Here is a 26,684-nt window from a genome sequence, read left to right as displayed (position 1 = left end):
ACCCGACACAGGGAGAAGGGGAGACTCTGATGTTGGTTAAAGATGGCAGTAGTCATGGGGCCAGCCCGGTGGTGCAGCGGTTAAGTTCGCACGTTCCACTTTGGCAGCCCGGGGTTCGCCAGTTTGGATCCCGGCTGCAGACATGGCACCGCTTGGCAAGCCATGCTGTGGCAGGCGTCCCACATATAAAGTAGAGGACGATGGGCATGGATGTTAGCTCAGGGCTAGCCTTCCTCAGCAAAAAGAGGATTGGCAGCAGTTAGCTCAGGGCTAATCTTCCTCAAAAAAAAAAAAAAGATGGCGGTAGTCCTTTGGACTGCTGGCTAACAAGCCTGGGGGTTATTGTATGACTTGCCAATCTTTTCTTGTTTGTAATAGGTTTCTTTCTTTAATCATTTCTTTACCAGTTTTGCATTTTGCAGTGTCTCCTTTATCTTCCTATCTCCCCTATTTGGCATCCTGAATTTCTAGGATAGCTCTGTAAGAAATTGGGGAGTAAGTGCATTTAGAATAAGGAGCCATGAAAAGGTGTGTAGAGTACAAATCAAACAAATATTTCCGCCTGGTCTGTGTCCCAGCACTTTGCCAGGAGTGGTGAGCAGTGAAAGGATGAATGGGGCGTGGGTCTTGCCCGTAAAGAACTTAACAGCCAGGTGAGGAGACAGGGAGTTTCCCACTTGAGGATTCAGATAATCCCTGTGCTAACTGGCACCTTTCCTCTTTGTAACAACTCTTTGGTTTTTAGTAAGACCACACACAGCAGCATCATGTGGGTGTGCCTGAGTGGTCTTGTGTGTCTTGCTTCTGGTATCTCACTGGAGGCTTTAAGGTAAGGATGAGCTCCTAGAGGAGTAAAGGCCTCTGCTCAAGTAAATTTTCCTCCATTTGTTCATCTGCAAACTTGAGCCACATACTAGGTTGCAGCTGTCATTAAGAGTTTGTATCTTGAGATGCATACATTCCTGGGAGAAGTAAATTTGCCTAGTGTTCAGTTTTAAAAATATCTATTGAGTGCTACATGCAGGGCGTTGTGCTGAGTCCTTAGGGGTAGGACTTACTAACTGGTGCTTCATAGGGCTCCTGTGTGAGGGAGAGAATTCAATACAGAAGAGTCAATAATACCATACTCCACATTTATTAAGCCCTTACTATGCCAAGCATCTAGCATGGTGCTTAATATCTGTCACCTGCCTCAATTTTATTTAACACTTGGAACATCCCTATGAGCTATATTCTCTTGTTATCCCCGCTTTACAGATGAGGAAACTTTGATGTGGAGAGGTAAAGTCACTCTTCCAGGTACACACAGTTCATGAGTAGTAGACTTGGGATTCAGCCCCACATCTGCCTGATGCCAGAACTCTTACCCACTGCAAAAATACAGTGAATGTTGGATGAACGTAGAGACTACGTGCTTGGTCTGACTGAGGTGCTCAGGCATGGCTTCCTGAAAGAGAGGGCATTTGAACTGAGCTGTCTCCATGGGCAGAGGACTCCTCGAGCTGAGGCCTGAGAAAAGGCAGGAGAGCAGTGAAAGGGACTCTTCTCGTCCTGGGTCAGCTTTTGTGGAGTAGAGTGGGGAGGAAGGGAGAAAAGAGAATTGCCTTCCCAAATTCCCTTTGCTTTCACTATTTTGGGGCCTTCTTGAATTCAACCATCCTCAAATGCCAAGAGCTTTGAGTGCCCATAAAGTGTAAGGTACCTAAAGAGAAATGTGAACAGGCTGTGTTGGAATTGAATGAGAGTAGAGTTCACTGGGAAAGGACGGTCAGTTGAGGAAGAGGTAAGTCTTGAGCTGGGCCTTAAAGCATAAGTGGAATGCAGAGAAAGTGAAAGCAGGGGAGGGGGCACTCCACATGAGGATCAAAGTGAGTAAGGGGCAAAGGGAACAAATTCCTCCTGGAGAAGTGGAGGGTTTAGAGGCAGTCCGAATATAAGGCTGGTGTCTAAGTCTGTTTGGGCTGCTATAACAATACCATAGACCAGGTGGCTTGTAAACAACACAGCTTTATTTCTCATAGTTCTGGAGGCTGGGATGTCCAAGATCAAGGTGCCAGCAGGTTTGGTGTCTGTTGAGGACGTGATTCCTGGTTCTTAGATGGCTGTCTTCTCCATATATCCTCACATGGAGGAAAGGCCAAGCGAGCTCTCTGGCGTATCTTATAAGGGCACTAATGTCATTCGTGCAGGCTCCACTCTCATGGCTTGATCGCCTCCCAAATGCCCCACCTCCTGATACCAACATATTGGTGATTAGGTTTCAACATCTGAATTTTGGAAGGATACAAACATTAACTCTGTAGCAGCTGAAAATAGTTGGGCCAGGATAAAGTGGGATCTGAAGCTGGGGTGATATGGTTTGAAGCTAATCTTATAGAGTAGGAGCCCTTCAGGATTTTTGAGCAGATGCGTAAGTGATCTGAAGATGGTGCTGTTTGGGGAAGACAGAAAGCAGTAACAGATCTGGAGAATTCTGTAGCCCTAAGGGTCAGAACTATTTCCTTGCTTTAAATTATTCATTCACAGAGTGGTTTGGAAACCAGAGAAATTGCCCACTAGCAAAGAGGATGGAGTGTGAGGTAGGCTGATTGCTGTGGTTAGAAGAAGGAAGGTCAGAAATAGCAGAAATTGCATAGAACTTATTAAGATTGGAACAGAGTTTGAAAGTGGGGAGAAGGCTAAAATAAGAGGAGTCAAAAGTGAACAATACCTTAGTTTTATGATTGCAATAAAATAATTACATTGGCAAGGAGAGAAATCCAAGTGACAACTATTTGGAGAGAAAGTTTTATACCTGTTGGCTTTGAGATAGAAATGTCCAACACAGGAATATGGAATGCATCTGAGGGATAGATTACGACGGTAGATAAAGATTAGAGAAGTGTCTTGTGCACGGCTGGTTCCAACTGTGTGGGTGAGTACGTGTAACTGGGAGAGAACAGACCCTAAATGCCCTCTTGCTTAAGGAGAAGAGTGTCAAATGTTGGAGCAGAGAATGGGGAGTTCAGTTCCAGTGTTTTGAGAGACTGAAGGATGTATTTTTCTTGTTGTTGTGAGGAAGATTGGCCCTGAGCTAACGTCTGTTGCCGAGCTTCCTCTTTTTGCTTGAGGAAGATGGTTGCTGAGCTAACATCTGTGCCAATCTTCCTCTGTTTTATGTGGGATGCCACCACAGCGTGACTTCACGGGCAGTGCTAGGTCCACGCCCGGGATCCAGACCTGCAAACCCTGGGTCGCCGAAGTGGAGTGTGCAAACTTAACCACTATGTCACCGGGCCAGCCCCTGAAGGATGTATTTTTTAACTGATAAATTATAGTGTCCCAAAGTTTAAAATAAAAATCACGTGATGTTTAGAGATACACAGTGAAAACTGATCCTAGTGTAAAGTAGTGCTTAATTTGTGTTTCCCTCTGTAGGCGTAGTTTGACGTTATAGAAGTCCTTTTCAGGTAGTTTTGCTCTCTATTAGTAAAGTTTTAAAATACTATTTAATTATTACATTTAAACAAAGCATTCTCTCCTTCAATATCAGCTTTCTACACTATGTTTCAGATTCCAATATGGAACCGAAAGTTGATTTAAGTGTGGCTGGAAACCTGCTAGGTAGTAATGATTTTACACAGAAAAAAGCCTTGGGGTATACTTGTTTCTGCACTGTTCTTAGTGCTGCATTTTTAATCTTACAACAAATGTGGATTTTGTTTTTATTATCTGATGTTTCCCTCCGCCTCCAGGTGCCCAGATGACTATTATGAGCCAAGCTTGTGCAGAAAGGTGTAATATAATGAGGCTGGTGGACCGTCGGTGGGCAGGGATCGCCAAAGGAGTGGGCACCCAGAAGATTATTGGAAGGGTACATCTAGGTGAGCAAAAGGCACTGGGAGTTTTTGTAGGGTAGTGGATTTTTAGACATTTCTTTTGGTTAGGTACATTTGATCCAGCGAGCCTAATCCCTAGAAATTGTAAATCCTATATTCCATCAAAGTTAATACATGGACATGTTTTAGGTGGTTACAAAAAACATCAGTCTCCTATGCACTTCTATCTTCTGCTCCTCAGAGATAATCTCTTTCAACTATTTCAGCTGATTTCTTTTGGTACTTACCTCCATATTTCTAAATAACATGGTTATAGCACTGTTTACTAATATGATTGACAGCTGAGCCATCTAATTGAAAATAATTGCTTTTCCTTTCGTCTACTATTTTTTTTTCCTGGAATTAATAATTATCTCTTTTTTTAGTCATTTGATTTTGTGTGTGTTACTCATCCCTAAACACTTAACTAGTTGTGTAAATCTCCTTTATTCATTTCGTCCTATTGAAGATGCTTCTTCCAGAGCCTGCGCTGCTGGATCCAGGCTGCTTCATAGCTCTTGTTTTAGAATCTTCCTTGACCGTATCCTGAAGATTCCTTTACCCTCAGTCTTATGTCAGATTACATAAATCTCATGTCGTTGTCTTTTTTATTCTGCTCCTCAGTTTGTTAGAGTGTATCTTCCAGTAACTTCCTGAGAAAAAGTGCATGGGAGTAAATTGAGTCCTTAAAATCAGAAGGTCTTTTTTTCCTACGTTTTAGTAGTCTGGCTAGGTTGGAAATCATTTTCCTTCACAATTTTTGTCAGTGTTGCTGTGGAAAAGCTGGCTGCTATTCTGATTCTTGGTCCTTTATGTGAAAGATTTCTTTTCCATTTCTGAGGCTTGTAGAATCTTCTCTTTGACCTCAGTGTTTTGAAATTTCACAATGGTTTACTTGGTGTGTGGTTCTCTTTTCATCCTCCATGCTGGGTACTTTTCAATCTGGAAAAATGTTTGTGCTCATAATTTCCTCCCCTCTGTTACTCAGGTAGGGTAATCCTCTGTCCTGGACTTGTCCTCTAGTTTTCTTACCTTTTCTTTCTTTCATTGTCTTCTGGGTTGGGTGTGTGTGTGTGTGTGTGAGAGAGAGATTTCCTCAACTTTGTCTTCCACCCTTTCTGTTATGTTTTGTATTTGTTTTTCTCTCACGTTAGAATGGTTTTCTCAAATGTCCGGTGATCCTTGGCATCTGCTCATATTGACAAGTGGGACACCAAAAGGATGTTTGGAAGATTCTTTGCGTGGGCAGTCATGGCGATTGTGGGTGACCTGGAAGTTGGGAGGAAGAAAAAGGCTAGAGTCTCAGTAAACTTTCCCTTAATCCCCCTGGTTTTCGATTAGGTCTTGTGTCCCTGTCTTCCTCCATGCCCACCTCTATTCTGAGAGCCTGTTTTTCACCCTCTTGAGAACAAACCTCTGGTCTGTTGCTGGGGTGAAGGGAGGTAGTCGCCTGGCTAAGCAGAGCGCAGAGGGGGATCCCAAAGGTCTAATATGCCGGCAAAGACCTTCAGTCAGTCTTCCTGCTTTGGACCCACCTCTACCCTGTTTACAGAGGTGCTTGTTTCCACCAGTGTATGAGCCTCTTCCGAGTTCTGTGATGTTAATTGGGCTGTTTCTTAGTTTTCTGTAGTCATCTGCTTTCTAGTTCCTAAATTGTGTTTCAGTTGTTTCTTCCATTATTTTTGGCCTTAGTAATTTGTATCTTAAAAAAGCAAACTTTTGGGGCCAGCCCCATGGCCGAGTGGTTAAATTTGTGTGCTACGAATTGGCAGCCCAGGGTTTTGCTGGTTTGGATCCTGGGCTCGGACATGGCACCGCTCATCAAGCCACGCTGAGGCAGCATCCCACATACCACAACTAGAAGGACCCACAACCAAAAATACACAACCATGTACTGGGGGGCTTTGGGGAGAAGAAGGAAAAATAAAATCTTTTAAAAAAAAGCTTTTATAGCAATTTTTAAGGAGTAAGTGGGGATAAATACCTGTGTTTAGTCTTTCATCTCTAATAGAAATATTTTCTTTTTTTCTTTCATTATCCTTTGAATAGATGCTCATTGTAGAGAAATTCAGAAGTATAGAAATGTGAGAAGTGAAAATACCTTAAATCCTTTTATTTAATTTTTTTAATCTTTAGTTATTTTTTTGAGGAAGATTAGCCCCGAGCTAACATCTAACACCAATCCTCCTCTTTTTGCTGAAGGAGACTGGCCCTGAGCTAACATCCGTGCCCATCTTCCTCTACTTTATATGTGGGATGCCTGCCGCAGCATGGCTTGACAATCGGTGTATAGGTCCATACTCGAGATCCAAACCAGCGAACCCTGGGCTACTAGAGCGGAACGTGCAAACTTAGCCACTGCACCTCACGGCTGGCCCCCTTAAATCCTTTTATTTTTATTTTTTATTTATTTATTTTTTAAAGATTTTATTTTTTTCCTTTTTCTCCCCAAAGCCCCCCGGTACATAGTTGTATATTCTTAGTTGTGTGTCCTTCTAGTTGTGGTATGTGGGATGCTGCCTCAGCGTGGTTTGATGAGCAGTGCCATGTCTGTGCCCAGGATTCGAACCAATGAAACACTGGGCCACCTGCAGTGGAGCGCGCGAACTTAACCTCTCGGCCATGGGGCCAGCCCCCCCCTTAAATCCTTTTAAATGAGAATCAGCCACTGGTAACATTTGGACATCATCTCCTTCTGGCCTTTCTTCCATGCATTTTTTTTTTGTCATAAAATGTGGTCATATAGTATATAGAATTTTATAACTGTGCTTTAAGAAAAAGTAACATAACATTTTCCCACCGTTACTATAAATTTCATAAGCATCATTTACATAAGTGCATAACATTCTGTTGTGTGGGTTTAATGGTCAACTTTTGGGAATCTTTTTCCTCAATATTTTGTTATTGTAACATGGCAGTGCATATGTGTGCAGCTTTGTGTACATTTTGATTTTTTTTTCCTCAGTCAAGAAGCCTATAAGTGAAACTACTGAATCAAAGGTTATGAATAGTTTAAGATACTTGATATTGCTAACTGGTACCAATCTGGTTTCTTCAGCTCTGAATGGATAGTCATCTTAATGTCTTTATACAATAAAGTATGTGGTTTTTACCCCTTTGGTTTGCAGATAAAAAAGTGATTTCTTATTTTAAGTTACTTTTCTTTCATTGCAAGTGATAGTTTTTTCTACCCATTTTCCTCTTTCTTTCATATTTCTTTCACTCTTGCTTTTTAAATATATTTGTCTATTTATTAGAGTCTCTGTGTTTTCTTTTATTGATTTGTATAGAATAATCATACCTTACTCTCATACTTTCATACACACAGTAGGACTGAGATTGGGTAGGAAAACCACGAGCTGGTTGCCTCAGAGGCTGAGTTCTCAGATTTTTCATGGTTTTAGGTGAGAAGATAATAGGAAGAGATAGAATAAATACCAGTCCCTAGTGTCCTTCCTTGTGGATGGACAGGTTATGCTGTTTTTCAACTTTTGCTATGATAGGCATGAAGAAAACCTTGTAACGGTAAAGGAAATCTAAATAAAGGAGAGTTATACCACGGATAGGAAGACTCTCTGTTGAAGGTAGTAATTCCCCCACATTTTCAACAGATAGCAACTTTATATTATCGGTATTTATCAACAGAGTCAGAATCCCAATTTTTTTTTGTGAGACTCGATGTGCTAATTTTAAATTTCATGTGGGCCCTTTATTGCAGGAGTGGGCAAGATACTCTGGGATGGCTTCCCCTTCTAGGTATCGAGACCACAGGACTAGAACAGAAACAGACCCGTGTTTACGTGTACCTTGATAAATGAGAGAGGAAGTCTTACAGAGCAGTGGGGAACGCTTCAGGAAATGGTGCTGGGACAGCTGGGTATCCACGAGGGAAAAACGAATCGGAAATTGGACCCCACCTCAGGTCACACACAAAAGTCAGTTCAGGGTTAATTAAAGACCTAGATGTGACAGGCGAAAATCAAGGTTTTAGAAGAAAGTATAGGGGAATGTTTTGCATAGGGAAACATTGCATGTGGTCCTAATCTGGCCACATTAAGATTAAGAGCTTTTTATCCAAAGGCATCATAAAGTGAACAAACAAACTAGGAAAGAATTTCAGTAACACATATAACTAATAAAGGATTCATATTCAGAATATACGCTCTGAATGTGTGTGTTTTCATCCTCAAACTTAGTAAGAAAGACAATATGAAAAATTACAGAAACGCGTGAATAGGCACTTTAAGAGGAAACCCAAATGGTTAAGAAATCTATGAAAAGTTGCTTTGCCTCATTATTAATCAGGGAAATGCAAAATTACTTGTCAGATTAGCAAGATTTGAAATCTAATAATATTGAGTGTTGGTGAGAATGTAGAGCATTGGGAACTTGTATACACTCCTGGAAACGTTTTCCAAAATAATTGATCCTGCAGCAAAGTTGAGCCTCACATCCCCTAGAACCTGTGATTCAGCTTCCTAGACTCTACCATAGAGAAGCCCATGGCACACCAGGAGGCATGTTGGGGAATATTCGTGGTAGTGTTGCTTATGACGGAGGAAATTGGAAGTGACCCAAAAGGTCCTGTAGCGGTAGAATGCAGAAATTGATGGTGGTGTGTGAGACATCACAGTCCTCTCAGGGGTGGTGTAAAGTGAAAGAAATAGAGTCACATGCATCTAAGGGACATGTCTCAAAATATTCTTTGAGTAAGAGAAGAAAGTTGTAGTTCAAAAGCACGAGACTAATTAATATGTTGCTTAGAAATCATATAAAACTGGTAAGAACTACAAGGAAGGCTCAGAGTGATTAACAAAAACCAGGTTAGTTGGAAAGGTTGGTGGAGGCAAAGATAAAGCTGTGATCAGCAGGACATGTAGGAGACTTCTTAGTTTTCTGTTTCTTACCTGGGAAACAGATGTGTGGGTGTTTGTTTTATTATGCTTTATACTGTGTGTAAATTTCATACACTCTTTTGTTTGTAAGATTTAATAATAGCAAAATAATTTTTTTGAAAAATCTTCTGTGTAAAGTAAGAGGAGTAATTGAGGGAAGGGGCCAGGAAGGAGACCCCCCCAGCAAACACGGGCCTTGGTGTTGTGTCTGGTTTGGCAAATAGAAACTTGATTATAACAGGCAATGATAAACGGTTTACTTCTTGGAGGCTAATTAAAAAGTGTACAGATTTTATCTTCCTTTTAGAAAATCTTTTGTAGCTGTATAGGAAGCGGGTGGTTAACTTTGGAGGAATTGGTCTTTTTCTCTTTTTTTGTAACCCTTTAATGCCAGCTTTCCTCACCAGCTGAGCACGTGTCCCCATGGCGTCACATATCAAGCCGGGCGTTCTGGGTGGCAGCTCTACCAGATCCACTTGATGAGCTGGTGCCTTCATTGGCTTTTACACTGATCGTTGGTCTTACTGGATTTTCATACTTAACTCGCCTGTTTGCATGCTTTGCTGTGGCTTTGACTGATTGCAGAAAGCAAGACACATAATGATAGATATATTTCCAAGGTTTACCTGGGCTTTTGAAGCAAAAATCAGTAACCTCTTCTCTTCTTCATGTGCTTTAGCTCAGGTTCAAATTGAAGGAGATTTCCTGGCGTGTTCCTTCTCTATACTTGAGGAACAGCCCATGGACATGCTTCTGGGACTGGACATGCTAAAACGGCATCAGGTAATTAAGAGCTTCACTTTCTTTTTGCATCACCTTTTTGTATGTTATATGGTTGTTGCAGCATCATTTCTCTTTGTTGTGTATACTGGAAAACTAAGAAGCATGGTTTTTCAAACCTGGAAGTTTGTTAATTGATGATATTGTCAGGCAAGGTTTGAAATGATGTGTCAGTAGAAATAGAGTCTGTTTTTGTGAAATCTCTCAATCTGTTACATCCTGCTGTCTGTTTTGAGATTATAATAGGCAATTTGGTTCCCTTGTGTGATTTTTAATTTCTCGTTAGAACTTAAGTAATTTTTGATGGTTTTGTAGGGAGGTGTAGATAACACATAATGATGATTTTACTGCAAGTGTGAGTTTAGTAAATCCTTAGTAGCTGGTCAAACAGTACTTGGGGAGAAGAACTTCAGGATTAAGGAAGAAGGTGTACATAAGATGTTGGGAGTGGAATTGTTTATTTAGTACAAGGAGAATGATTTGTAAATATATTTATTTGCAGTGATATTTATATTTCTACTCTGAAGCCTAATAATTAGTTTAAAAATTAATTCCTCTTATTGAAGAAGCAAGTAGTGTCCACTAGATAATAAAATTTTTCACAGCAAGGTTTCATATCTAGTCAAAATTTTTATGGCACTAATACTCTTTAAATTTTTAAAAATTAAATTCCTATAAAATATAATGTATTGATACTCTAATCAAAGTACAGCATTTTAAGTAGAAGGAATGAGTGAATGCATGTTTGGATAAAACCTAATTTATTGACTTGTCACTGCCTTTCCTATTTTTTACTCATGGTATAGACCAGCAGTTTCCAACGTCATAGATAAAGTATATATGTGTGTAACTGTTCTATATTAATTATAAAAATACACAGTAAAGGAGGCTAACATACATATGAAATAAAGAATACTTTTGCAGAGATTGCCTTGCCCACAAACTGCTTTTGAGACCATTGATATAGAGCTTAAATGTAAGCTGTACTTTATACAATAAGCAAAAAGGTAAATGTAAAACTGTATAAATAGTATGTCTCAGTCTTTAAGAAGAAGTCATTTATATGTTTCTAAAAGGTGGGCTGCTGGTTCTGCGTCATATTTTTCCAAACTTTGTACAAGGAATGTATATTACATTTAAATTCAGAAATAAACAGATGTTGTGTTAGACAAATAGGTGTAAACTGTGTCCAGTAAAGATTATTCTGCTATAAACTGAATATTTAAAAAATTGTAAATTAACAGACAGTGTTACCTAGGTTAAAGTTTAAATACTTTTAGGTAAAGTCGTTTTTTTGAGCTGTCTCTGTCAATGTTGCTCTTTGTGAATGGAGTTTTAAACTCAAGATACTAATTTTTCTGCATGGCATTCTATCTGCTATCATCGGTCTTTGGTTTCTTCCTTCTAAGTGTTCCATTGACCTCAAGAAAAATGTACTCGTGATCGGCACCACAGGCTCGCAGACCACCTTTCTTCCTGAGGGAGAGTTACCAGAGTGTGCCCGGTTGGCATATGGGGCTGGGCGAGAGGATGTGCGGCCGGAAGAGTTTGCAGACCAAGAATTAGCAGAAGCCCTTCAAAAGTCCGTGGAGGATGCAGGTATTTGGGGTGAACGAGCTCTTGAATGATACTCTTATTATTGGTGGGTGACCCAGGGAAGTGAGAGCTTCAGAGGGATAGGGACCTTTCCAGTTTGTAATCAGTCTCATCGTCCTGTCGTAGATGTGTTCCTTGTCCTCTCTCCACCTCCTCCCATCTCTAAATAGAATGAAGGAAAACTCCATGTTTCAACAGATCAAGAAACAGCATTCCATTGCTGTGTGCAAGATAGATTGTGGAATTATTTGCTTAGGGACATTTTGGTAGGCTTCCTAAAAAATCTTGTCTTTTTTTTTTTTTGCCTGAAGAAAATTATAACAGTAAGCAGACACTTCCTTTTGAGTTCAACAGTGTGTCCCTGAGATTTTCTTTTGCTTTCCTTCGGCCCGTTTACTTTGAAGGATAGCATTATCACCATGACTAAGCAACCCTAACCTTTTTAATATCTACTGAAAGTGCTGCCACCAAAGGCAGAAGAACCAACAATAAGAAGCATAATTGGATATTAATCAAAACATAGTATTTATGCTCTTAATGAGACCACAGTAGTTTGTCATTGGGCCAAATTAGAACAGTATGTAAACCACTGAAGTGAAGCTACCTAATACTTTTTTTTCTAAGTCTCAGTGCTTATAGCTTGTTCAAATCTAAAGACCAAGCCGTTTTCTGGGTAAAATGGAGGGACAGTTTTACTGAAATCCCACTTCCATAGGTAATTTTTCCTTATCTGTTACAGAGCATTGACTGTGGGATGAATTTTCTAGAAGCTGTAGAGAATTAACTTTTAAGTTTGGGTTATTTTAAAGTCTTGAGCTGTAATTATTCATCAGTGACTAATATCACACATTGCATTTTCTGGTGTGATAAAACGTATTAGAGCTACAAGTTCAGAGAATAGCTTTCTCCAAAAGACAGAAAAGATACGAGCTTTAAAAACAAGCAGCCAGATTTTGCCAGTGTTTGTTACTGGAGAACATCCAAAGGTCTGGCCTTTAGCCTCTTGAGAGTGGGCATGGGTAGCAGATGGAGTTTTCCAAGCTGGCCTTATTCAGAATCTGCTCCACCACCACCTTTTAGCTTAGTTTTACATATAAAGTACAGTTTGGGTGGGTACTTAAGTATTTTGTAGGAAGGGGAGAATTTTGAGTAACCAAGGAGAGATGAAATTAATAGTTTTAATCTTCCCTGCAAGGCAAGCTTGAATGAGTTTGACATACCTACTTAGAAGGTTTTACATTTTTTTAGTAACTTGTCAACTTAGTCATAATACTGTGTATTAATAAAATGAGAATACATTACCATTTTGTGAAATCTGTGTCGTTCCCCCCCCCCCCCCCCCACAGTTTTGGTGCTATTATTTGAGAAACATTAGCTGATGATAGTAATGCTTTCTAACCTACTAACAGGTTACCCTCTTTGGGTAATTACCTTCTTTTAATAAAAAATTTAGGAGATTAAAACAGAAACCACAGATATCTTCAGGCATAGTGAAGGGGATGTACCAATTTCAAGGGATTAACAGGAAATGGCTTTTTACCTGTGTGACCTTTTGTTACTGACAGCATATGGCTCATGCTAATGATGATAAAGTTTAAATAGTGAAATAATTCTACAACATCAGGTCCTGTTTGTTTGGAACAGCGACTTCCCAGTATGATCAAAATCAAAACTCTGGACATAGTAGGTGAAAGGATTTCTTTGCTAAAGAACTGTTTCCTTGGTGGATGCCTTGTACCAAAATATCTTTATCTTTTCTATCATTTGAAAAATAATTCAAAGTAGGTGCCGTATCTGATATGTTTTCTAAAAGCTGATTAAAAGATTAAAAAAGTCAAGCCAGGATAGATAATTGGGTTTGGTTTGTTTTTCTTCTAAAAATAAGTCTCAACTGAGAAAGAAATTTGGAAAATGACTGTTACATGTATTCACTCACCTTTACTCCATAAAAAGATTTCCATATCACGTAATTCCATCTATGGGTCTACTTTTTCACCTGTCTCACATTTGCCCATGAATTCTCTATGTGTAGGTGTGTAAAGTTAATTTCTTTCCAAGTTCTTTTGAAAATCTGTTGATGTTGACACACTGCTTTGTGTATGTGAGAGAATTAAAGTGACCAGCAAATCTTTTGGATGTCCAAACTGCAGAAACCTTCCCCACCTTCGATCTGCCAGTTCCTGATTGTAAAGATGGCAAAGGAATGGAGACTATAACCCTGCATGCTGTGTGGTTTGCATTGTTAACCCAAGTTTGCTTGTCTGTTTCCTAATTCAAACAGAGCGTCAGAAGCCATGATGCATGTAGTGTGTGTGTACTGCAGCTGGAGTGGGCCCCAGACCAGGTATTTATAGACACCACGCTAAGCCTTTCATCCAGTCGTCGTCTGTGGTCTGAAAGTCTCTGTATCTGCAGCTGTTTTGGAATTTAGCTTCTGTCATTCACCATCTCACGTCATTTAATCTGGTTACAACTAGCCTGTATATGCATTTGTATGTTGGCATACATACATATCTAAGCATAATTTCCTATTTAAAACTGTCAGTTATTAGAACAGTCCAAGGGGGAGAGATTCCAGTGAAAACTGTCCATCTGGCCACTGTGACTGTCAGATCAAGAGTATCAGCACCACGGCTCTTTGTTGTTTGAGATAACTACTCTGTTAAAGACTTCATAAGTCCTTTCTTCTGAAAAACTGAGAGTTCTTTTTTCACATTACTGTCATAACTACCTGGAGTTACAGAGGAACAGAAATTTTTATTCTGTTGAAGAAGATATGGAAACTTAGGCCAGCTGACTTGTCCAGGATCACAGAGTCAGTAACACAGGCAGGACTGAGGTTTTATCCTTCCAACAACAAAAGCTGAGACTTTGCTTTTCCCTCTGTCCCTAGCCTGACAGATTTTCCACAGGAGGCACTCTGCTTCCATTTCCCTGTAGTATGAATATGGTAGATGTCGGCCTGAGTATATTGGCTGATTATCAAGACGAGGAAAGGTGATTTTAAACTGTCAACCTAGGACTTTATAGGGGTCTGCAGGCTGGTTGTAATTAGATATATAGCATTTAATTTCTTCTTTCTTTTTCCTTGAAAGGAGGGTTTAAAAGCAGGCATAGTTTAGTTACTCTTAATATCCATTGTCCTCATCCTCTTCTTCTGTCCTATACTGACCCAGTTGTCCCCTACATTTCGGACTTAGGCCAGTGAAACTGACCATCTCAGCTCCAGGAGGACTATATACTCCTTTCATATTGAGTACGAAATACATTGAGGCTCTGTTCACTTTGACCTTACCCAATCATTACAACTGGCATACCAATGCAGAAGGCCGTTATCACCCCACCCTACTCCCCGTCCCCATGCTGCTAACATGGATATTTCACTACAACGCATCTTTTCTGTTCTCATTAAGTCAAAATTGAACCTCTTTCAGAGTCTGCCTTAGGGATTGATAAATAAGACCAATAACTGTGTTTCTAGATTGCAGTGGATATAGTTTGCACTGAGATAAATGCTCTTTTCCTGTTTACCCCTAAACTATAAGTAAGATTGTTTCACAAGAAGTCAGTAACTTCCTGACATAGAACTTTATCTTCCTATTATGCCGTTGATCAGTGTTGGATTACAATGATTAGAGCCAGTTGAGTTGTAACTGCATTGCTTGATGACTTCTCAAGTCAAGATCAACCCCCCATGTTGGATGTTAACATTCAGCATGAACCGTTTGAGTTGTGTCTGCCCTAATAGATTGTATTGCGAAGTCCTTTTTGTTACCAGCCTTTGACTTTTAGTTAAAGATCTTATAGCGATGGCATAGAGGTCAGTTTTTAACTGGATCAGTGGCAAAAGGAGAGTTGTTCCGTGGCCTGATGATGCTTTCACTGAGGTAGTGTTTAGGTCTGCCATCTTGTGTGAGTGGCCACTAAGTCGCAGTGCCTCTAAATGATCATTGCCTATTGAAAACTGCCTCTTAGGAACTGTCTCCCTCCCCTGACCAGACACCCGGCCCCACTTCGCACATTTCCCTGCCCTTAAAGTATTTAAATGTTCTTCCTTACTTGTCCTATTTAATGTGGTAAAGTAACTGATAATCCTTTATGAAGTTGCATTATTTGGTAAGATGATGATTGGGATTTAATCCGTTTGATCTTTAGTTTTATTGTTGTTCTCTGAGTCAATGCTCACATAGCTGTATCATGATTTTTGGTAAGTTTGGATAGAAATAAATTAAATAGAATATTTGCTTCCCTGTCTTCAGGAGGTCTCCAAGCATTATGTTCTTCTTTCTCTCTATAATTCCTGCTCTCTCGTAAACACACGTAGTTTTAAACTTCTCATTTATAACCTCAGTGTTCACATTTGAAACGCTAAAAGTACGTGGGCATGAGAATCATTCTAGTGTGGAGATCCTCAAAATCTGTAAAGTGCTTGAGAATCACGTGAGGAGCTTGTTGAAAATGCAGATTCCTGGGTTTACTCCCAAAGGTAGTGCCCCAGAATCTACATGCTTAGTAAACATCCCAGGTAATTTTAGGGCAAGTGGTGGAAAGAACACACATGGAGAAAATATTCTAGAGTTCTAAACTCACTGAGAATAAAAATACATAAATGTCCTTCAGACTTGAGCACTAACCCAGCCATTGTGTGGATGCTTATTAATGGTACTTAAATTCAAAATAGCGAATTACAATATGCATGTTTTATTAAGAAACTGCTTACCTCTTATTCTAATGCTGTGATGTTAAATTGTCTACCACAGTAAGAATGGTTCTTGTATAAGTCTATGAATATAAGACAAACCCGAGTTTAAGGACCTGATTTTGTTCTATCCTGTTTAGATTTGTATCCTCTGATAATTTAGTGGCCTTTGTAACCTGCTTTTTCCTTTCCCTTTTGTTCCATATAGAGAAAAGTGGTAAAGAAACTACCTCACTGGGAATGTCATCGTTACCAACTTCAGATGGATTTAACCATCCAGCCCATCCTTCAGGACAGAGTCCTGAGATTGGTAATTCTACGAGTCTTGCTCACTCTGTCTCTGCTTCAGTCTGCCCCATCAAGCCCAGTGACCCAGACAGCATTGAACCGAAAGCTGTGAAGGCTTCAAAGGCTTCAGCTGAATTCCAGCTAACCTCTGAAAAGAAAGAACAGCTTCCTCTCTGGGATCCTTCTGATTGTGCTTCTTCAGCAGACAGCGCTCCAACAGACCAGAGTCCAGCTATGCCTTTGCAGAGTTCATCCGAAGAAGCCATTCTTGCAGATAATCTGGAGGAATCTGCTGAAAGAAGCACCCAGAGCCTCAAATCTCATCTCCACACAAGACAGGAAGCTAGTTTATCTGTCGCAACAACTAGGATGAAAGAACCACGGAGGTTTCCAGGTGAAAACGGAAGGCATCCAGAATATCAGAATCTGAGTCAAGTGAGTGGCCTTCAGCAGCATGAAGAACCAGAGGATGAAAGGCATGAGATTGTACAACAGAATGCTCCACGTGACCAAGAACATCTTTATAACACAGGGGACCTTGAACTTTTTGGAGAAAGGCAACAGAATCAACAAAAAAGTGTTGATTTGGAAGCCACAATGAAAGGAGACAGTCTACAGCAGCATGTGGACCTTACAGATAGAGAGAAAAATATTCCGCCCTCAGGATGCTTTGGCTGCTCAAATGCAGAAACGCTTATGGAAGTAGATGCAGTTGAACAGTCCCTAGTTGCCGTGCTGAATTCAGCAGGCGGTCAGAACGCCAGTGTTAAGGACATTGGTGCATCTGATCTCACCTTAGATGATCCCTTGATGGAAATAGAAACATCAAAATGTGACCCTTCGTCTGAAATTTTGAGTAATTCCATTTCCACTCAGGATTTACAGCTCCCAGAGAGTAATGTTGAAATGTCTGGAACAAATAAAGAATGTGGGGAAGGCTCCCCCTCCTTAAATCCCTGTGGCAACTGTCAGCCCTCTGTGGAGTCAGCAGAGGAAGCTTGCTCATCTATAACGGCAGCCTTGAAGGAACTTCATGAACTTTTGGTCATTAGTAATAAACCAGCTTCAGACAATACATCTGAAGAAGTTATCTATCAATCAGAAATGGTAACTGAGGACCAAACAAGTATTAAGGACCTTTCTGAAAGATGGACCCACAATGAGCATCTTACAGCTACCCAGAAGGAGCAGTGTTCACAAGTCTCCTTTCACCAGGCCGTGTCTGTATCAGTGAAGACAGAAAAATTAACATATGCTTCAGCTGACACTGGAATAGAAGATGTAGAAAATATGAACTTCAGGGGTCCAGGTGATGGCCTGTTAACAGATAAGGAGAATGTTCCCAAGTCTGGGGAATCAATAAACGAGAGCAGTTCTGTCACTCCAGCCTCAGCTGAAACGTCTAATCAGTTACCCTACACCTTAGGTGTAGAAATTTCACCCAAACTTTTAGCAGGTGAGGAGGATGCACTCAATCAAACTTCTGAGCAAACTAAATCCTTGTCATCCGATTTCATATTGGTTACAGATTTGGGTCAGGGCACACAGAATCCAGTGACAGACAGGCCTGAGACCAGAGAGGATGTCTGTCCTGAAGCTTCAGGGCCACTTCTTGAATTTGAACCACCTACCAGCCATCCGTCATCACGTCCCTCCATTCTTCCCCCGTTAATTTTTCCTGCCGCGGACATTGACCGGATTCTCCGTGCTGGCTTTACTTTGCAGGAAGCTCTTGGGGCTTTGCATCGAGTTGGTGGAAATGCAGACCTTGCACTTCTTGTTTTGCTAGCAAAGAACATTGTAGTTCCTACATAACCATGGAAAAGTGGGCTAGACTGTACTCCATTCCCTTAAAAAAGCTACACACACACGCACACACACTCACCACATATACAGTATATGTAGAAACCTGCAAGCAGAATGTTGAGCCAGATTTTTTTTAAAGATTTTTTTCGGCCAAAGTAATTTATGATCTCGTCTGATGAATTTGTCTATTCTATTTGTTAAAATTTGGGCCTTTTTAAATGTAGTGGCAGTATGTGCATAGAAAAGCTTTTTATTCTCATTAAGATGATGTATTCTGGAATAAATTGATGGTTTTGTGTATAGCATACCATTTTAGAATGAGAGTGAATGCTTTGAAAAGCCGAAGCCTTGAGAAATCCCACTGCACATGCAGCTAAAAGCAGATCAACTTCACACTTTGGCTGTGTCTGTGAAGTTATGCAAGATATGGCTTGTTGACTCAGTTGTCAATTTACAAACTTTTAACCACATGGTGTGGTGTTTGGAATTATACCCAATGCTCTATGTATTATGATTCATCAATTATAAGAGGAAATTGAAGAATAATTGATTAATATCTCCTAGAGTGGTATGTTTTTATTCTTGTGGTTAGGATTTGACATTTTAATGGGATGAGCCGGGAGGGTTTAACTTGGGCTGCTTTGTACATCACAGGCTGCTGCATGGATTGCCAAATATCTTGGGTGGGATATTGTGGAAGAATTGACAGTTGAGGAAAATATGGTGCTACCCAGACTTAAAAAACAAAACCAAACTGTAATTCCATTTGCAAATCTTTGGGTGATGTTTTCAAGAACTGTAAGTGAAAAATAATGGCCTAAACACTGGAATTTACTGGAGATTGGGTTTGCTAATATCTCACTAATCACACCTCAACCCTTAATGACTAATGATGATTTCAGTTCAGTGCATGGTTTGATGCCAGCAGTTTATTTCCTTTCTAAATTCATCTTCTACTAGGAAGTTCTTCTGAAGCTCACTTGGAGCTGTGGTCTGAATGAAATATTCAAATGTGATGATAACCTTATCACTCGTCCATCTCGGTGCTTGGAATGGTCAGTCTGTTTGGTGAGTGTCCTCTGTGGCATTGGAGGTAGGAATTGCAGTTGCTGACTCAAGTGGCCTTGGTAGAGTTTTCCATCCCTTTCTTTCCTCAGGAGTTTCTTTTTTAAGCAAGATTTGTCATATTTGTGTTTACCCTGTCAAGTTAGAGTGGGGCATAGTGCATAGATGTATTTATTGTGGCCTTTTTTATATGAGGACTAGCCCTTGGAAATCATTGTCCTGTGGGTCCCACTGTGCAATAATCCTACTAGATAATTTTTTCCTGGAAAATAAACTTCTCTCTATGTACCTAGCAGGAATCTGAAATCTTGGTTTTATTGAAAAGAATTTTGAGAACAATAATTCCTGATTCCAGATTATAGTTTGCAATGCATTTGAAACAGCAGCTTTGAAGGGGTGATTTGTGAACTTAGTGTTAAATGATTTTGTCTAAAGTCTGACTCTCTTTGAAAACTTATTCTTTCCATCAAATTCAATCATGGAGCACAATCAAAATGGAGGCTCATATCTCAGGAGTTTTTGAAATTTTAATTTGGGGGCACTTAGAGACATTTCTCTTCCACCCTATCCGTCTTCTCTCTTTTTGCTATGATGTTTGTATGTGTGTTATGAGACTTTAGTGATGTGATGGAAAGTCACATAAATTCATCATGATCCTCTGAAGTTAGGAAATGATTGGCAGAAAGAGTTGTAGTTTACTGTTTTTAAGAGGGTGCTCAGAACAACAGGTTCGCCTGATTGTCTTTAAAATGTTCTTTGAGACAATCACATGTTGTAGACCCTTTTGCCTGCCCTACACCAAAGATGTAAGATGCACTAGGAAACTGCTTATAGGATTTCTGTCAACCAACTTTTAGAGCTGTGATGGTAATTAAGTAGTTGGTGCTATGATTGAAGCAAAATCTAGTAGCAATGCAATGAACCCCTGTATTTCCTTTATGGGTGGTGACTGGGAATTTATTCTAAGCTTATAAATCTTTAGGGCCATGGAGTGGGGTGGATGTAGGGTGAGGGAATTTATCAATGACAATAGACTCCTCCAAAAAGGCCTTCTGTGTGGAAATGGGCCTGGTGGTTTTCTGTGTGAGCCGTATGGCGCACTGCTCAGACACTTGGCCACTGAATTTTCACAATGTGGAGATTTGGGAATCGGTCCCAGGTGGAATATACGATATCAATCTGGAGAAGGTTTCATTACAATAGCTTTTTATGTATGTATCTGTATATTTATTTTTAGGAGAAAACTGACTAGGCCTATAGTTGTCCACATACTCTTGTTAGGAATACTTTGAATGAGCTTAACCCACTTGCCAGATGTCCTTTTTTTAATCATTTATTTTTCAATGTATAATTGCTTTTGATTTTTAAAATTGTATTTCTTGTCCATCATTTGTGTGAAAGTAAAGTTGACATTGTTAGGCATTTGAATCATTTTTAAATTTAGCAGTTCTAGAACACAAAGGGAATTAAGGAACGCGACACTAGCAAACCTTCATTGTCAAATTTTATTTGAAGTGCAGAAATTAGAGATTAACTTCTCCAAGAATAAGGTGAAATCATTGTGAACTCCTCTGGTTGCCAGTAGAACTGATAAGGGCCAGCCATAACCAGTGATGGGCCACTTTAATGGACGGCTCCTTTGCCATAAACAGGAATGGACAGCTCTGTGGTCAGCGCTTACCTCCAAGAGTGGTCTCTGTTTATTCACCAAAAAGAGGGGAAGATTTTCCTGTATAACTTTTGTATTTCCCTTAAATTGGTTCCTGTGTATAAGAATGTACCTGGTAATCAGACAGCTACACCTAGATTTTGCCCCTTGGAGCTGGTAAGAATTATTTCCACTTGTATCTGTTTAGGCCTCCAGACATCAGCCATTAGCCTTCATTCCCACAGTTTGGGCTTTAAGCATTAACATATAAAGATTACCAGTTGCTTGGCAAAGGGGACTGGATAGATGGTGAGTGTGTGTTAAAACTATCCTGCCTTGCAGCCTATGGAACTTTCTGGAGCTGTTTGTCTCCATATGTACTAAAGGGAGACACACCCCATTTGTTTTTTTCCCTATGCATCTCTCCAGCAAGGGATTGCATAAAAATGGAAAGATACATGAGACTTTGTATCACGGATTTTATGATAGCCAGTTAAAGTGGAATCTGCCTGTTCTTCCCTTACCACAGCTTTCTATCTCTAGTAAAAGCCATAAAAATTTAGTTGGTTTAACTTTTCAGTTCATGTGTATATATACATATGTGATTGACAAATATCCTACAGTTAATTTTTACATAGATTAAAAAGCAAACAATTTTTATATCTACAGATATATTCCTCACTTGTGGTGGCTTTTATCCCACCGTGTATATAAAACGGCCTTGCACATACCTGGGCAGGAGAGTTGCAGTGCATTCTGATTTCTTTTTCCTGCCTGCTCGGCCCCTGCAGTGAGGGTAAGCAGGGTAACTGAACCGCTGCAAACTTCACTTGTTGCCACTGGTGGCACATCATAAGAGAAGCTAACTGGATTGTGCATCCTGCCATTCTCTAGCGCATGTACCAAAAAGCCAAATTTCTCCTTTGAATTTGGTGACCAAGTGTAGCCTGGCTGAACTAGAGAGAACCAAACAGTTATCAAGAGTTTCTCTTCCTAGAAGATAAATGTTACCTTTCATGTTAGGAGGTCCATAAGATAAAAATAGCTTTTTTTTTTTCTGACAGAATCAAAAATGTCAATTCCTATTAAAAGACAAACTAAATTCAAAGCATGTCCTTGAGAACTAGAAATATAAAATCCTGATTCAAGTTCTAGATCTTAATGGTCCCTCAGTAGGTATCCTACGAGTTCACTGAATAAACTAAAGAACTTAAGGGCGAGCCTTTGATGTGCTTGGTTTTCTCTTGTGCCTTAGTTTCTCCAAATAGCAGAGGCATCAAATTTTGGTGGAGAATAAAAGTGGAAGTATCAGAGGGAGCTGGGGGAGTTTGAAAATGGCCCTCTTGAAGAGAGAAGCCACTCGTGGAGTAGTCCTGAGGCTCATCTTTATTGTTGATTCAGAATTATCCTGCACCAAGTCTTTGATTTCCCCAGATAGAAGGATTATAATATGAGTTTTTTGCATCAGGAATACCCAAAAGTGGTTTCTAGATGTTTACTATGTTCTTTGTTGTACTATCAGTATTGTAGCAGTTAAGGCAGAGAAACAGTTCGAGAAAATTTATATATTTGAACAAACAGTACTCTTGAAAGCTATGCAGTGTGAGTCTTTGAACAGGAATTGATCAGTTCTTTCATCAAACTGGAAGTGCCAATGTCCGAGGCTCTAGTGAGCTCTGGGGGCACAGGGGTCACTAAAGCAGATTGGAGCTCTGCTCTCGTGAAACTTTCGATCTAGTAAGGAGACACAACAAATTTTAGCTTCTAGAGCAAGATCCGTTTTTGCCTATTAGTATGCTTTTATTTTAAAAGTCATACTAGAGCGATTTGGTTCAAATTCAGAGAAGACTGGGAAAATCCCCAGGCTCAAAATGGAATTAGATGCTGTGAACCTAAAACTGCTCTAAAAAATAAAATATTTTAAAAAGTGGAATTAGAAACCAACAAAAAATGTTTGACGCTTGGTAGAAATCCTTGAAGAGGTGGGGCAGGGGGAGAATGGGCAAAGAGAAGCGCAAGTCAGTGGAAGATGATGCTAAATATGCACCAGTGACAGTCAGCTTTTCCTTTCATCAGGACCTCCTTCCACACAGGGTAGAGATAAGGAGTGTGCTGCGGTGTCCTCCCCACCTCCTTTTTGAGCACAGCTGCTCTGGAATACTGACCATCTGGGCCAGTAGGACTTAGCAGAGGATTCTGCAGGGTTTTGTAGTTTAAAAGCAGCTGAGCGCAAGATGTGAAAAACGGGGATCTAGAGCAGAAAATGTAGCACGCGATGGTTCTAGGACTGGATGGTGGGCAGAATTTATTTACAAAGGGATTCGAGACTACCAGATCTTTCTACAGGACAGCTCCATCAAAAGGACATTCTTTAATCCATTATTTAAAATATCACAATGTATGTTGTAATCCTGAGGCATACGGGTAGAATTTCTAGACCTTAACTACTAGTGGCTTCTGAGGCTTACAATTAGAAAACTCTCACATTTATCAGTTGTGTATTGAAGATTGATAATCTAGACCCTCTAGGGGCTGTAAAAGGTGAGAGGATATAGCTGATAAGTTTTAGGGCACAATTTTATGGAATAAAATCTACAGAGAAAATGGTCCAAGGGTGTAGGAGTGAGAGAATGTTTCTTTTACCTAAAAAAGTTCAGCAAACTATAGAAGACGTGGGGTGGAGGCATGGAATACAAAATTAGAATAATTCCTACAGAAGTATATTTCTTTAAATAGGTACAAGAAGGTCTTCAGTAGCTGACTTGGGGAAGAGGTATGCTGGGGTGCTTTTTCCGGGGAAAATACCTGTCTGATGGGAAATGATTTTGTTCACCAGGGGTTGGTTCTTCACACACCCTTGGATGAATGCGTCTGTGGCTTAAAGAAAGGTAAACTCTATTTCCTCCCCAGGGCAGTCAGATCAGTTTGTTTCCAGATTCTTTTGGTCTGAGATTACCTGAAGCCAACCAGACTTCTCTTTCCTTCCCTGAAGGCCCCGCGGCTTTCTGCGTTTATGCCGCCCATCTGAGACCTTTCCCTCTGAACGATTGTATTTCCATTCTTTAGTCTCCTGATCTGCCTTTTGAAATGTTCTGGCGATCTACTCAGAGCAATTCAACTATTGATTGCATTTGCTTCTCTCAGTGTGCACTTATGATGAAAATTGATTTGCTCATTTTTATTCAAAGTCTCATTTCATGGCAAGTTGGGCTTGTTTGCCAGTTTTGTAGCCACATTTGGCAAATCTGAGCAAAGAGAAACCCCTCTTTTCTCTGTCCCCTTGTTTGTTCTTGCAATTGCTCATGTATTGCTTTACTGACTTTCTCTAAGCTGTGAGACTACTGCATCTTAAGAACTAGGCTGATTGGCAAAATAGACTTGCCAATAGCTCAGTCACTCCCATAATGCTTTGGTTTTGAGAGTTGGGAAAACTCTGAGAACTTAAGGGAACCAAACTCAGGAATCCCAAAGTTGGTTGTGTTGTGCCATTGGTTTAGGGGCTAGACATAGGACCTGTCTGCCGTTGAGTGAACTAGATGCATTTGGGTTTGAGTTTTTGTCACATACTGAAATGTAAGTCAGCCCTAAATAATCAAAACAATTTATTTTATTTTTCTTTTTTTAATAGGAACTTTCTGAAGAAAAAGTGATGTGTAAAACATTTGATATTTAAGACAATAAAGTTTTTATCATAAGACTCTTGTTTGATCAATTTCTTTTAAAGTGAGATGGTTACTTTTGTCCTCTCTCTATCTCCCTGCCCGTTTAAATAACTTACCCCCAGGCACTGTGACTTAGGGCTACATGCCTGAACACCAGAAGAAATGGGCATCTCCAAGCCATTAAAGTAACTTCCAGATAACCATCGCAGGCGGACAGCTACCTGCTGATAGAAAAGATGGGCATTTTGTGATCTGCACGAGCGGTTGATGCACAGTAATGGAAATAACACTGGCGATGGGATGTTGTGGTTCAGGCTAGTCACTAGAGCCAGGCAGCCAGGCTGGGTTTGAATTCCAGCTTTGCCACTTACTGTGTGGCAAAAAAAAAGCCACAAAGCTGTGATTTTGGATAAGTTGCCTAACCTTTCTGTGGCCTCAGTTTCCTTGTCTGTAAAATGGGGACTATCAGGGTGGTGGTAGGGATTAAGTAAGTTAACACGTATAACGTGCTTAGAACAGTACCTGGCACATTGTGAGAGCTCATTAGGTGTTAGTGTTATTCATTGTATCACAGAAGGGATTTGAGAATGCCAAATGGAATTTCCCGAAGTTGGGCAATTCTGACAGTCTGATGTGTGGGAAGGGCTCTGCACCATGCAGCCAGTCATTCAGGGTCCTAGACTCCTGGGACTCTGCCCTCATCAACATGTGGCTTCCAAGGTTCCTTTGGATATCAGCATCCAGCCGACATATCAGGAAAGGAGAATGAGGGTTGTTTATGGAAGTTTTCATACCAGGCCTGGAAATGGGGTACATCACTTCTCTAGGCACATGTCACTGGCTGGAATCAGTCACATGGCCATATCAACCTGCAAGGGAGGCTGTGAAGCATAAGATGAGCACAGTTCAGTAGTCAGTTAACGGTCCTTCATTTTACCTCACATAGACCGTACATAGCTTTCTCCCGAGGAGAGGGGCCCATACCCCATCCATTCACTCAGCTGACCTGGGTTCAGAATCCTCTGTGATGCCCTGTGCTCTCCTTCAGGTCTTTGTTTTTTCCTCCTGAGGAAGATTCGCCCTGAGCTAACATTCGTGCCAATCTTCCTTTATTTTCTTTGGTATGTGGGCCACCATGCACAGCATGGCCGCTAACAGAGCCATATGCGTCCATGCCCAGGAACTGGGCCGGGCTGCCAAAGCAGAGCACACTGAACTTAACCACTAGGCAACTGAGGCTGGCCCACCTTTAGGTCTTTTTTGTTTTTCCTTTGAGGAAGATTAGCCCTGAGCTAACATCTGCTGCCAATCCTCCTCTTTTTGCTGAGGAAGACTGGCCCTGAGCTAACATCCGTCCCCATCTTCCTCTACTTTATATGTGGGACGCCTACCACAGCATGGCTTGCCAAGCGGTACCATGTCCACACCTGGGATCCGAACAAGCGAACCCCGGGCCACCAAAGCAGAATGTGCAAACTTAACCGCTGTGCCACCAGGCCAGCCCCACCTTCAGGTCTTGATTGTGGCTCTTGATGATCTGGCAAGCAGAGCTCTAGACAACTACCCCATATACAGTGTTGGAGCAGGGACAGGATAACTGCAATAGCAAATCTCACTGAGAAAAGGGAAGAAAGGGAAATACAGCAATCGCTGGCCCCAACAATTAGAAAATCTTGCTGGTGGGCCTTGTGAAGGGGTTGGGGAAGTTCCTTTATTTAAGATTCTAATTATCTTCTTTGGGAGGAACTCCTTTGTCCATTGCCCCTGGCCCCATCTGAAGTAGGTGTTACATCTGCGCTCCTTGGGAGTGGCACAGCCCTCTTAGCTTACTGCTGTTACCAATCTGGGGGACTGAGCATTGTCTAAAGGCTTGGAAAAGGGTCAATGGCTTTTGAAATCTGGATTTATAGTTTCTTTGGCAAAACAATTTATTCAGTAACCTTTAGGAGGCTTCTGATCTACTTGCTCCAGTCGATTCTACATACCAGTAACCACACTCAGTGTTCTTTCATATGCACAGTCCTCAAGACTGATTAATTTCTCTGCTGTCTCACTTCCAGTCTGCTCTCAGTGGCTGTCTTGAGTTCATCTGAAAGAGATATGAATGGAAAAACCTTAATATGATTTTTGCTACATGACTGAGTCTTACTGGACTTTTGTATTCAAAGCTTGTTTCAAACTTACCTCTTATTATCTGATGTCCCAGAACAAGGAAATGAACTTTTACAACCCTTCGAGGCCCCACTTTTCTTGGCTCTGCCTTTAATTCTGCTTACAATGAGCCAATTATTTCCTAAGCTTAGGTCTTTCTTATAATGATGGTAATGTAAAAGTCACAACACACTAACGACTTTTCAACCCTTCCTCTTAGACTAGAGCTTCAGGCTA

General features: G+C 40.6%; 1 protein-coding gene across 1 annotated transcript in view; it reads left to right on the top strand.

The window, feature by feature from the left end:
• Positions 1–24,333, top strand: part of DDI2 (DNA damage inducible 1 homolog 2) — a 40,464-nt gene extending 16,131 nt beyond the window's left edge. Inside the window, exons 6-10 of the mRNA NM_001433515.1 lie at positions 3,735–3,863; positions 9,432–9,535; positions 10,942–11,131; positions 13,410–13,472; positions 16,036–24,333. Of these exons, the coding sequence (NP_001420444.1) occupies positions 3,735–3,863; positions 9,432–9,535; positions 10,942–11,131; positions 13,410–13,426 (440 nt within the window). The 3' untranslated portion in view covers positions 13,427–13,472; positions 16,036–24,333. The remainder of the gene's footprint in view (positions 1–3,734; positions 3,864–9,431; positions 9,536–10,941; positions 11,132–13,409; positions 13,473–16,035) is intronic.
• Positions 24,334–26,684: the final 2,351 nt, after the last annotated feature.

The sequence above is a fragment of the Equus caballus genome, chromosome 2 (assembly GCF_041296265.1).
Source record: "Equus caballus isolate H_3958 breed thoroughbred chromosome 2, TB-T2T, whole genome shotgun sequence".
Classification (NCBI taxonomy): Eukaryota; Metazoa; Chordata; class Mammalia; order Perissodactyla; family Equidae; genus Equus; species Equus caballus.
This window is presented reverse-complemented; position numbering and strand designations above follow the sequence as displayed.